A 12,850-nucleotide genomic window follows, 5' to 3' on the forward strand; every position below is an offset into this window, starting at 1 on the left:
CTGTCCTAGCAATAGATCGAAGTGATGAGGATGAATTTCCGAACTTAGCGGTGGACTTGTATGCTGTTCAACAATCAGGGCCAATTTTAAATGAGTCACTGTCCGAACTGACTGTGTTGATGTCTTGACTTATGACTTTTGTACCTGCTATTAAAAACATTGCTTTAGAAACAATTTCCTTGATTGATAGCACAGTGACAGGTCAATTGTCTTGGACCGAAACTGCTCCTTGGTCAATATTTCTTAATATAAATATCAATTTCTCCACTATAGTTAATATGAAAACTTCACTCATCGACTGAGTAGGCAGATGGAACACAAATTGCAAAGGTTCGTCGGCCAGGCAAATTCCGTCTTTGCAACAGGCCCTTGGAAGATCTTCCAGAACCTGAAGTGTCTCAAATCAAGTGTAATCAAGGCCATTTGTTAGAATATTGATACAGGAATGCCCCAGATTGGGTTAGAGTATATTGATGGCTAGGGGGCTATGTTAAGTAGACCGGAGGACAGATGGCCAAATTGGATCAATTATACGAGCAAAAATCAAGCTTAAAAGTTTAAAGGCAAGGAGGAATCCCGTCCTTGTAAGCTGGCATGGAGAGGGGGGCGAATACACAAGACTGGCTTACAGCAACCGTTGCAAATTCACCACCAAACCCAGTCTCTTCTTTTCTTCCCACCTATGCCCGGAAATGCCCCGCATTGCCTTCTTCACGTTGTAAGTTGCTGATCAGATTGTTTTTGCAGGCTTCAAGCTATTGCTACAGCCTTGGCCAGCGTCATAAGTAGTAAACCTCGGCACCTTAGGGCGTTGAGGGACATTTGTGAACTCAAGGCAGATTATAAAACATGGGGTCCAATTCAGCGAGAAGGAAAAAGAAATGGAAAAAGAAGTGAGAAGTATACTTGAAAGTCAAGATCATGAAGTTATTCGCAGCAATCTTCCTTTTGGTCTTTCCAGCTACAGCTGTCTCGCTGTCCAAGCGCGACTGCACATCTTTCGAATTATCCGGCATAGGACGTAAAGGATTTTCTAAAATCGGCTAACTAATCCGCGTGTCAGAGATAGTAAACTGCACCGTAGAAAGAGCTAAAGAAAACGGCGATGGCAAAGGCAACTGCAATATCCAGCGCTACAAAATGGGCATCATCGCCGACGCAACTATCAATAGCACCGACGGCGCAACCTTTCAAGCACCGGCTCCGGCAAACCTCAACACTTCCATGACAAAAAAAAAAGCCATCATCAAAGCTGTCAAAAAGGAAATAGGGACACTGGAGAACGTCACCTTGGAGAGACTCGTCGTGTTGCCGTTTACTGCCCCTTTTAATACAACGCCTAACGGGACTTATGGGTATTGGACATTTACGCCTGCAATGCAGTGTTGGCGGGGATATCCGAAAGACTGTAGTGGTGAATTGGAGGAGGACTTGGACGGTTATCCGGTCTGGGTGTGCGGCTTTAGGCTTAAGAGCAATGGGACTGATAGAATGGCACCACCTATGAAGGCAATGTTAGTTTCGTGGAGAGGGATGAAGAAGATGCCCTCATAAAGTCTGAGATCAGGCCATAGCCAGAACTTAATAGGGCTCGTGAAATGGTTAGGGAATGGAATGAGGCTGATGTGGACTCTGGCTCCATCAAGCGGTACGGTATATTCATGCCTGTTATATGGTCCTCGCTTGCTGCTATATTTGTATTTCTAATGTCACGACATATTTCTTTCATTTTCAGTGGATTCCGGCAGCAGGGTATAGTACTGGGATTAATCTGACGGCAAAGTGTGCCAGATACTGTTGCTAGATGCGCCCTTCAGCTACATAGTAAATCAATATAATTCCACTAGCGAGCATCAATCAGAGCTGGCAGAACCTTTCCGACGATTAGTACAGAGTACCGCTGCGCAGATGGAGTCAGTAAACTGGCCTGAAGTATCACTTTATTATAAATGTGGCATGAATGGCACTGAAAACTATAGATATGTTAATCCTTTCTTGAGCTGAATTAACACTGGCTCTTGTTGTGTTTGCCAACCCTCTATCTTTGCCCTACCAATGCCTCAAAGCCGAATGGGTAAATATCTCATTCAAAAGTTAAACTTTACCAGTCCAGATCGAGACAGTCTTTAGCTACGAATTTGCTTAGACTGTATTGCGAAAGGCAGGGTTACTGTCCAATGTGGATAAGCATATGGATCTCTAATAGAAACAGAAATCAAGCTTGGAGTGCTAAAGATAGAGAGGATTCACATCCTTCATGTTCGGATCTGCCCCGCATTGGCTTGTTGATATTGTTGGTCGTTTTGATGTGCTGATCAGATTGTTCTTATAGGCCTTTAAGCCAGTCGCGCCGCCTTGGCTAACGTCATGAGTAAATCACGAGAATTCAGAACTATGGGGGCCATTTAAAATACCAAGGCAGGACATAAAAGACCTAATTCAATGTTTCAAGTGCCATAGTGAATGACAGGGAATATACATGCATAACCCAAAACCATCATGAGAAAGTATATAATCTTCCTCCTCCTCCTCTTCCCAACTGTATCTCTGTCGCTATCTAAGCGCGGCTGCCAGAATTTCAAGCCAGAATTTCCACACGACTGTAAAGGCGTCTTCGCCAAAGGTAGCCCGATTCGTGTATCGGAACTAGTAATCTGCACCGCAGAGAGAGCCGAAGAAGATGGGCACGATGGCAAGTGCAACATCCAGCGCTCCAAGATAGGCATTATCGCCAACTCAACTATCACCAGGACCAACAATGGAACTCTCAAAACATCCCTTGAAGCCAAGAGAAGCATCCTTGAAGCAGTGCGAGATGCAGCGTCCCCCAAGGCGCTGGAGCATGTCAACTTGAAGAGGCTTGTAGTGATGCCATTCACAGCCCCGTCTCTCATGATACCCAAAGGCAAGCGTGGATACTAGACGTTTATACCGTACATGAACTATTGGCGCGGTTTGTTGGATGATTGCAGCAATGATGATGATTTGGAGGATACTGTTGTCGTGGTTTGCGGCTTCAAGATTGATAGTAGAGGGAGGAACGACAGTTATGCCAAGTACGGCGGCGGGCTTGAATTTGTGGAGGATAATGACCCCAACTCTAACATCAAACTTGATGTCAGGCCGTGGCCAGATTATGATAGGTCTGTTGAGATGGCTAAGGAATGGGAGGCGGATGATGTGGAGGAGTCGGCGGGCATGAAACACTACAAAGTTTCGCCGGCTATTATTTGGTCATCGTTTGCTTCTTTTTTTGTATTCAATTGATCAGATAGCCCAGGTGCTTGGATCTCGCTATAGGGATATGGGCACAAGTAACTCCTCCGATGTATGTTTGCTGATAGTCTTATCCCTCTTAGACTGTTGTGCTACACAGACTGTTACGCTTATGGAACAGATTTCACAGTACCTAGACATACCTCGGCATATATTATCAGGCCTTTGAATCTTGTGCCAGCTGGTATATGTAACTGCGGTTTAGTATTGCCTGGCCGCTTTCGACTTGGGGACGTTAAGTGGAGACCTTTTGGTAACTTCTAAGCGAGCGCCGGCTATGAAACAGTGCCGGTATCTTCTACCGGCCTAAAGTGCCGGTGAGCTTTGACATTGTCAGCCGGAGCCCTAAACTATCCAACAAGACTGTACTTTGACAGTCGCTTGATTGTTAATCAGCACGGTGCCGGACATAAAACCCGCTCTTCAGACTAAGACCAGGCTTTCCTGGCGGGGTTTGAAGAAGTATAAATGCTCTGCATTGCCAAGGTTGGAGATCCACGTAGATGGAGACCTTTTACAGCATGTGCATAAGTACTCCGAACTACTCGAGTGCAGTGTAGTAAACGCGCCCGGAAGTGGAACAAGAAGCTATCATTACAAAATTTGAAAGAACATTTCGGCAAAATGTCGTCAGACCTTACCCCTGTCTCGACATCACAAGGATGTCCGGGTGAGCAACCCCAAAACTCAACAAGCCATTCAGAACGAGGCTGACCCTTCATGACAGCTATTGGACCTTATGTACAACTCCTTCTCAATCGTTAATATCAGTCCACTACTAACTCATACCGCAAGTCCCAAGCTGTAGTCGCCGGCCCCTATGTCTTCCTCTCAGGTCAAATTCCAATTGACTCAACCGGCAAGCCTCTCGAAGGAAGTATCGCAGATAAAACGCATGCATGCTGCAAGAGCGTCCAGGCAGTCCTTTTGGCGGCCGGAAGTGATATCAGTCGTGTGGCAAAGGTCACGGTCTTCTTGGATGATATGAAGAACTTTGCTGAGTTCAACGCGGTTTATGAGACGTACTTCACGCATAAGCCGGCTAGAAGCTGTGTGGCAGTCAAGACGTTGCCAAAGAATCTTGAAGTGGAGATCGAATGCGTGGCTTTGGTCAACACTCACGGGTCTCGACTCTGAGGAAATATTGCAAATCGGGTTTCCAGAACAATGAAAAGTCAGTTAGCTTTAGCTCGATAATTAGTAGCCAGGACTCTGACATTTCGTTATTGGCCTAGCATGCTTAGGGATGAAAAGGCCGAGACGCCTTCCAATATCAATCATACAGACAAGTCCTCGCACAGGCTGACATTATTAGTGTCATTACCATTGCCACTGACAAAGAAAAATGAGGACCTAGGTGTCCCCCTTCGGATAAACTTCAGAACCACCGCATTTTTCAAGGTTTGCCCAGATAATTTTGTGTCAGACAGCTATATTAGTAAATGGAAGTTGATTTTACAATAGAAACTATATATATAAGAAGACCAAAGACATGTCAAAGTTTGCTCCGCACGACCCCTTTCTCATCTGTTGAGGACCTGACCAGATCTCGAACCTTCAAAGCCACACCATAGCTATATGTATATCCAAGAGTGTTAAAGCCATAAGCATGAATCACATCATCCTCCCGTTCCAGTCGATATCCACCTTCTCTGCTCGGTCGAAACCCAACCAAGTCCTTCATGACATGCTTGTCCAGGTCCACATCCTGATATTGGTCGTTTAAGAGGAGATTCATTCGTCGCAAAATATCTGACCGTACTTCAGGGTCGACTTCCTGATCCATGTTCCCAGGCTGACTGACTCCGCCAACTATCACGCCGCCACTGTACATCCGCGGAATCTGGTATGTGTAATGAGAGCCCTGGAACATCACCATCTCGTGGGAATCGCTTTCAACAAGCATTGTCTGGCCTCGAACAGCAACTACCTTGTCGTCATTAGCAAGATCGAAAGCTCCCAGGCCAGAAGCATTGACGATGACCTTTGTCTGGAGAATTGATCTAGCCTCGGCTAAAGACTTGACTTCAGCGCGGATGAAACGAACTCTTTTCTTATCAAGTATGGCCTTGATCCAAGGCAAGAACACAGCTGGGTTGACCGTCATTGACTGATATTTGAATCCGATTTTGGCGTTTGCCGGGAGATCTTTTGAAGACAGACGACGATATTTTGGGGCCATGCGTTTGTACCAGATAGTAGAATCATCATCCCGGTCATCATAGTACTCAGTTACATCTACCACCTGATAATTAGTTTAGCAGTGAGTTCTTGCGGGTAAATGATATCGAAGAGAGCCACGTACCTGCACTCCACTTGTCGGATCACAATGGGCGAGTGCCCAGTAAAACTTGAAACTCTCAGTCTGCAAATCATGTCCTTTGTAGTCTGGGTGGGGAAGAATGCCAGCACCAGCCCTTTACACAACGCTTGTCAGCCCTAGAGAAACATGGATGGGGGTTGAGTCGTTCGTACCAAGGGCTTGCCCACTGCTGAGATGAATCGTCTCCGGGTAGATCACGGGCGACGATGGTCACAGAGTACCCAGCATCGACGAGGGCGAGAGCAGACGTGAGCCCGATGATTCCAGAACCGATTATGCCGACTTCCATAGTGAATGATTTGAGCAACAATTTTCAAATGACTTGCGGTTCTTGCCAAATATCTCATTGAATGGGGCCTTGGCAGTGGTAATTTAAAAGAATGCTTATTATGCTAATTGTTACGATCAAGAATGCAACTCCACAGTGTGATCCTGACCGGTGCCGGCTTTGACAAGTCGAGGGTGGCGAACAGCCAAGTACTGTCAACCGGCACGTTAATTGAACACCAGAAATTCCACTAGTCAAGAATTGGTAGGTCCTCTGAGAGCACTGAAAGATGCCGGACGTGAGAGCGGGGCCGAAGCCGGGAGCTTGAACTGTGGAGACCTCCCGGCACCTCGACCGGCACGGCTGGCGGATAGGACGGCATTATGATGCGAATCGCATCCGAGGAGAAGGAATATCGTTTCAATATTATCGAGCCTCCCTTCTTGTTATCCAAGCCTACCTCATCCCTTAGAAACTTAGCGACAGCAAGTCGGGACATAACATAATGGCTTCATCTAAGGACAGAGTACTACTGATCGGCAGCGGTGGTATTGGTACAATTGCTGCACTCAATGTTGAGCGAGGCGGTTTGGCAGAAGTGACATCTGTTCTGCGGTCCAATTTCCAAGTGGTCCGTAGCAAGGGATTCACGATTAGATCTTGTCAGCATGGCGACATTCATAATTGGCGGCCTACCGAAAGTCAGTTGAGCTTGTGTTTCTGGAACCTATGATGAGATGAGGAGTATAAGCTGACCTAAGTATAGGTTTGGATGCCATTCCCAACAGATACAATCCACAGGGCCGGCCATTTGATTACATCGTCTGCTGCACGAAGAATATTCCCGACATCATTCCCACGTTGTGCGATATCATTGCTCCCGCAGTGACACCTGGCCATACAGGCATCGTCTTGATACAGAATGGCTTAAATATCGAAAGACCGTTCCTCCATCGATTCCCGACGAATGTTATCATATCGGGGATCAGCAGGATAGACGCTCACGAAGTCGCACCTGGAATTATCGAGCAGAAACAAAACGACCTTTTACATATCGGAGCCTTCAATAACCCTTCTTTGAATGCCAAGGTACAAGAGGTGGCTGCAAAGCGATTCGTGGAAATCTACAGTATGGGGGGCAAAACTACATGCCTGTATCAACCAGATGTCGATTTTGATCGTTGGAGCAAGTTGGTGTACAATGCCTCTTTCAACCCGATATGCGCTTTGACTCGCCTGAACACTGGCGAGTTGCAGAAAACAGGCAGAGTGATGGATACACTTGTGATTCCCGCGATGAAAGAAGTTCTTGCTGTAGCGAAGATGGCTGGACATCCGCTTCCGGAAAGCATCATAAGTGATACGATACGGAGTAACCCAATGAACGAGAACATTACTCCAAGCATGCAAATCGATTTAGAAAAGGTAATTTACCTGCCCAATACGGACAATTGTACAGGATCTAACATGCTGGGTTTAGGGTAATTTTATTGAACACGAGAATATCATTGGGGAGGTGGTTCGAGAAGGTCACGAAAGAGGAGTAGCTACGCCCGTGTTATCTACTTTGTATGAACTGTGCTGCGCAGTGCAATGGAAGCTCAAAGAAAATAGAAATAACGTCTAACTCAGACGTTTAAGTATGTACATTTAATTGTATTTAGGTGAATTCTTCAATACGCAAAGAGAATCTTGTCGTAATCATCGAAGGCCGTCTCTCAACGCTCCATACATGTCGTTTATCCACTCCTCTGGCTGAAACAGTCAAATAGGGGACGAGGATAAAGTGGGAATCAATTCTTGACTCGCATAGAGGAACGAGAACGAAGTTAAACGAGGTCGTCAGGCTAAGCATCCGGGAACTTTTGCGCTATATCCAGAAATATCCACAATAGCCCACGCTGCGCCCAATTGAAAGCCATGATGCGCTGTGGCGGATCGCTGAGGTGTTTCCCCTTAGTGGCCCGGGGATACTGGACTGGTTCCTTTTATTCCAGTGGCCGCCGTTTCTCTTTTTCTCGTTCTCGTTTTCAATCCCGAGCTTTTTGACTTTGCCCCCATGAATCCAGAATCTTGCCATTGGCCATGTCGAGTACTACGCCAACAACGTTGCCAACTTCCGGAACCTCAGAACATCGAGGTTCCAAGACGAAACGAGTCCATACGAAATCGCGGATGGGTTGTCAGACCTGTAAGCACAGACGAATCAAAGTAAGTCTCACTCCGACTGGTTCTCCTTCATACCATATATCAGACCCTCACTAACCGGTTGTATTTTCCTCCCTTTAGTGTGGAGAAGAGAAACCCATATGCGCTCACTGTGTGAGACGTGGTGAAGAGTGCCACTATACTCTCCCAATACACGCCAGGCACTACACTTCGCCAGTAGCCTCGCCGCAACCATCTACAACAGCACCGAATCTTAGCTTATTGGACTTGGAACTTATGCATAACTTTTGCACGTCGACTTACGCAACGCTAAGCAACGATGTCGCTATCCGAGATCTCTGGCGGATTCGGATAGTCAGGCTTTGTCTGAAATGTGATTATGCCATGTTGGCAGTATTATCTGTCTCAGCACTCCACCTCAGCCACTTCTCAACAGAAAGAAAAGAGTTTCTCCGCGAACGCGCTATAACGTATCATAACCAGGCGCTTAGCATCGCAGCTGCGTTTATCGATGCATACAATGACAAAAATGCTCAACATCTGTTTGCCTTCTCCATCTTGACTATCTACTATTGTTAGGACTCTAACCCTCCTTGCGATCTCGCTAACATCTATACTAGCCTTCGCTCAAACTCCAGAACATGACGACGGACCGTATCCTCCTTGGGTAGTCCTGATAAAAGGCTGCACCAGTTTTATGGCCTTGGCTCAGAGCACCCTCTTGGTTGGACCTTTCTCAGCCCTGTTTCACAAGGCTCGAAGACGTCTGGAAATCAGAGAGCAAACCTTCAAAACCGACTATATGCAGCAGTTGCGGCTCTTTGTAGATGAGACAATCACAGATCCAGCGCAGCGTTCCATTTACCAAGATGCGCTTCATGCATTGAACCAGACATACGGTGTTTTTTATGAAGTTGAAGGTGATAAGGATCTAGTTGATATATTTTCTTGGATTGTGCTTGCAAAGGACTTCCTCATATTTGTGGCAGATGAAGAAGAGGAAGCTCTTGTTATACTGTCCTACTTTTGCGTCTTGTTACACAAGCTGCCAAGTCAATGGTGGTTGAGTGGCTGGGTTAACCATATCATGACGCGGATATACTCTTCTGTTGGTGAGAAGTATTTGAGTTATATAGTTTGGCCGATGGAGGAGATCGGATGGCTACCCAAAGAATAAATTCTCTCCATAGGTCTACAAAGTGAGTACCTATAAGCCCTAGGCATATTGCGAAGAAGGAATATTTAGTTCGTAAAATGGTAAGTGGAAATGTCTCAGATCGCTGACCTTCTATCCAGCCCCTGCAGACATCCACTTTGCAATCCCTGCCCTCGTTTATTCGTTCTCGCTTGTCCACCGTCGGTTCACAGTGGATAACGTCACCCACTTCCCCAACTTCGCATAGAATGCGAAATGCGAAGGAACGCGAAATAGCCTCAGATAGTGATGGCGAATCATACAGGCCTGAGGAAGTAGAGTGGAGGCGACGCCGGGTGACATTTTCGTATACAAAGTAGTTTTGATGCTCAAGTCAGCTTCCCTTGTCGCTCACTTGTTTAGTTCTCAGCAGTCGCAATTCTGAGTTGCTGATAAAAGCAGATCATCTTCTACTCACAAATCTCTCGAATCTGCTTCACCCCGAAAACTAGCAAAAGCATCATCCTGATAGCGACAAGATGGACCTCTTCGCCCGGATCGATACCAATGCTGATGGCAAGATTGATTTCAAGCTTTACCGGTATACCCCATCGTTTCCTGCAGCCATCGTCGCTGCTGTGATATTTGGGATATTGTCATGTCTTCATACCTGGCGCTTCAGCAAGGCCCGAGCTTGGTACTTCATCCCGTTCACAATCGGTGGTGTTTGTGAGTCTTCTCTACCTCTAACGCCATAAAACCCCTAATTGAGTTTTACTAATAATTGCTTTACAGTTGAAACAATTGGCTACGCTGCCCGAATCGTATCTCACAGCAATAAGGAGTCGGTCATCCCGTACAGCGTCCAAGCGATTCTAATTCTCGTTGCGCCCGCCCTCTTCGCCGCCTCAATCTACATGATCCTCGGCCGAATCATCATCTCCCTTCGAGCCCAACATCTCTCGTTAATTCCTGTCCGTTGGTTGACAAAGGTCTTTGTCTGCGGTGACATTGTCTCGTTTTCCTTACAAGCAGCTGGAGGCGGCATTCAAGCGTCCGGAACCATCGAGGCATATGACAGGGGAGAGAAGATCATACTTGCTGGTTTGTTCATTCAGGTCGTGGTGTTCGGTTTCTTTGTTATTACCTCGGGTCTATTCCACAGGAAGTGCCTCAAAAACCCAACACTGGCTGCTAGAGAGAATACCTTCCCGTGGACACTTGACCTCAAGGTCTTGTATACTGTCAGCATCATCATCCTGGTTCGAAGTATCTTTCGTGTCGTCGAATATCTTCAGGGTAATGACGGCTATCTGATTGCTCACGAAGTCTTTCTCTATATCTTCGATGCAATTTTGATGGCGATTGTAATGGTTATATTCCTCATATGGTATGTTGATCACCTTCAATACAAGGACGGAAATGAATATGACCTTGAACCTTGTGTTGTTGATGAGACAAATTCGTCTTGATGGAGTGGCAGTAAATACATCATTGAGCTGAGGAAAGCTAGGGTTATAGGAAGCAGCTAAGATTGGACAGGAATTAGTTATCGGTATTGATAAATAATGTTGATCGAGTGTTAAAGTTTATCATATATAAACGAGATATAATAATAATGTCATTTCATATTACTTATATCTGTTACTTCATAACAAAAGCACTAATAAATGTTACATGTCACTGTTGAGTTCGAGTAACGCTAGGTGCAGAAGAACGATTTAAAAAAAAAAAAAAATAAAAAAAAACAGATCTTCGGAGTTCATTAAGCGTGGCACACACTGACGACCAGAGCGTCTTGACACTTGAGTGATCATTATCACACTTGGGAAATTCACAGAGACAAAGCATCCTAATCGAATGGTTGTCATTTGGCGACCAAATCTTCTGTACCAGATATCTATGCTTCAAAACCTGTTTCTAAAGGATAACGGTGGAAAGCAATGTTGGTGCCACTTCCGAATAGAATTATCACTCCTCTTGAGACCACGTCTCAGCGACCTTGTACACAGTGTTTGAACATCCAGGCTTGCCGCAGTCCAGAGTAGCGAGCAAAACAGTACAAGTCTCTACTTCTCCCAATACAATCGAATTCCCCATCTAACAGCAGTTCCTCCTCCGTTCAGCTTAGCATTCAGCTGACTGGGGTGCTCCAAGGCGAACAGTACCATAGCGAGGAACATCAAAACGCTGTCAAAGATGTACAGGTAAGCCTCATGGGAGATAAGATAACCCGCATTCCCTTGTGCGTACTCGATCAAGCGAAAGGCCGAGCGTACAAGAATCAGACCAGAGGCGATGTACAGAGTATACAGGTATCTTTGCCATGGAATGCCTGACACAGCGGCCTTTGCGGACATAGACCTCACGAGACTCATGTGAAACATGGCCGCAGTCACGGCGAAGAGCGAGAAGAAGACGATTTGAACAATGAGACCTATGATGACGATGCGCTCACCATTGTGGAGAGCATCGAGGGAGCCACCTGCCATCATGCCACCACCTGAGATCAGTTAGTATAATAGTAGGCAAATAAGAGTGAGGTGCTGTGCTTACCTGCACCTTGAAGAATGAAGGAGAGGACATCTCCAACGACAAAGATCTTTGTCAACCAGACCCTCTTGATAGGTGAGTGCCGCTCGCCGTCGGTAATAATGATGATACGTCCGAGGATCATATAAATGCTTGCCGCGAACAAGGCCGGTGAGATGAGCAACAGCAAAGTCTGGACCACGTATGGCTTGACAGTCCAGTTGGGGCTCTCGCTGGCAGACACAGCTCTCTTGGTTCAAGTTAGAATGTATCAAAAGGTTCAACACTCAAAACACTTACACCGATGTAACCAATAACCTGCACTACCTTGGAGTCAGTCTCGAAGCAGGAACATAGAAGAGATACAGGTATGCCAGTCGGGAAGAGACTTACTGAAACCACCAATGACGAAGCAAGAAAAGAACCACGTCTTCGTCCTGATCAATTGATATGTATGTAATCCAGTGACGGATAGAAAGAGAATGATGAAGATGACAGCTGCTGCCATTGAAGGATCATATCGGTAGAGCTTAAAAACAACATCGTTGTCTCCTGCTGCTGATTGAGACATGGTCGGAAGGTATCGAGATTGTTAAAGATTCTGGCAAGAGTTGGAAATCCGATATTAAATGTTGTAAAAGGAGAAAATGTTAAGGAAAAACTTCTTGCACCAGGATTACGGTAATGCTACCATTGATCAAGCATATTCAGGCTTTATACCGATAGTAAGACAGATTCCAGGCGCCGGTCTCTCAACGTCCCCCTGATTCCGTGGCGGTGCACTTTTTTTTTTAGGCGGCTTACTCCATATGTAATCTCGGGTTCGTTTACAGGCGACGACGAGAATGCGAAGTGCGAGACTGACGGGCTTTGGACCCTCCTCTCGCATGTTTCGGATTCTTTGTTTTACAATGCCCCTGAAAACCCCGACAAAGATGGATCAAATCGCTATTTACATCGACCTGCTGCCTGAAACATGTCTTTATTACCTGTCATTCTGGTAGGCACATCGGATATATAATGGCCACATTGCCAAGTCTGTCGTGTAAAAGATGCAAGAACGCCTTGAGAGTGGATATACTAAAGCAGACCTAGCGGTTAGGAGTACCATCAGCCAATCATCCCAAACATTGGCCGACAACATTTC

The 12,850-nt window shown here is 45.9% G+C and overlaps 6 protein-coding genes across 6 annotated transcripts; 4 read left to right on the top strand and 2 right to left on the bottom strand.

Annotated features, from left to right (window-relative positions):
• Window positions 1–692: 692 nt before the first annotated feature.
• BKA55DRAFT_546444 (uncharacterized protein) lies at window positions 693–1,554 on the top strand (the record flags this gene model as incomplete). Its single annotated transcript, XM_046190920.1, has 3 exons — window positions 693–718; window positions 748–893; window positions 1,085–1,554. The coding sequence occupies 3 exons, from the start codon at window positions 693–695 to the stop codon at window positions 1,552–1,554; spliced, it is 642 nt and encodes a 213-aa protein (XP_046042002.1).
• Window positions 1,555–2,499: 945 nt separating this feature from the next.
• Window positions 2,500–2,922, top strand: BKA55DRAFT_697726 (uncharacterized protein; the record flags this gene model as incomplete). Its single annotated transcript, XM_046200425.1, has 1 exon — window positions 2,500–2,922. The coding sequence occupies one exon, from the start codon at window positions 2,500–2,502 to the stop codon at window positions 2,920–2,922; it is 423 nt and encodes a 140-aa protein (XP_046042003.1).
• Window positions 2,923–3,900: 978 nt separating this feature from the next.
• BKA55DRAFT_546446 (Endoribonuclease L-PSP/chorismate mutase-like protein) lies at window positions 3,901–4,413 on the top strand (the record flags this gene model as incomplete). Its single annotated transcript, XM_046190921.1, has 2 exons — window positions 3,901–3,946; window positions 4,079–4,413. 2 exons carry the CDS (start codon window positions 3,901–3,903, stop codon window positions 4,411–4,413), a joined length of 381 nt encoding a protein of 126 aa, XP_046042004.1.
• Window positions 4,414–4,771: 358 nt separating this feature from the next.
• BKA55DRAFT_528304 (uncharacterized protein) lies at window positions 4,772–5,888 on the bottom strand (the record flags this gene model as incomplete). Its single annotated transcript, XM_046188994.1, has 3 exons — window positions 4,772–5,521; window positions 5,582–5,693; window positions 5,752–5,888. 3 exons carry the CDS (start codon window positions 5,886–5,888, stop codon window positions 4,772–4,774), a joined length of 999 nt encoding a protein of 332 aa, XP_046042005.1.
• Window positions 5,889–6,372: 484 nt separating this feature from the next.
• BKA55DRAFT_528332 (RTA1 like protein-domain-containing protein) lies at window positions 6,373–10,643 on the top strand (the record flags this gene model as incomplete). The annotated part of the gene is made up of 7 exons (XM_046188997.1): window positions 6,373–6,568; window positions 6,634–7,292; window positions 7,348–7,488; window positions 8,208–8,610; window positions 8,657–8,991; window positions 9,684–9,900; window positions 9,967–10,643. 7 exons carry the CDS (start codon window positions 6,373–6,375, stop codon window positions 10,641–10,643), a joined length of 2,628 nt encoding a protein of 875 aa, XP_046042006.1.
• A 597-nt stretch (window positions 10,644–11,240) lies between these two features.
• Window positions 11,241–12,274, bottom strand: BKA55DRAFT_528574 (RTA1 like protein-domain-containing protein; the record flags this gene model as incomplete). The annotated part of the gene is made up of 4 exons (XM_046189011.1): window positions 11,241–11,674; window positions 11,728–11,953; window positions 12,004–12,026; window positions 12,097–12,274. The coding sequence occupies 4 exons, from the start codon at window positions 12,272–12,274 to the stop codon at window positions 11,241–11,243; spliced, it is 861 nt and encodes a 286-aa protein (XP_046042007.1).
• Window positions 12,275–12,850: the final 576 nt, after the last annotated feature.

Source organism: Fusarium redolens, assembly GCF_020744475.1.
Source record: "Fusarium redolens strain MPI-CAGE-AT-0023 chromosome Unknown BKA55scaffold_29, whole genome shotgun sequence".
Classification (NCBI taxonomy): Eukaryota; Fungi; Ascomycota; class Sordariomycetes; order Hypocreales; family Nectriaceae; genus Fusarium; species Fusarium redolens.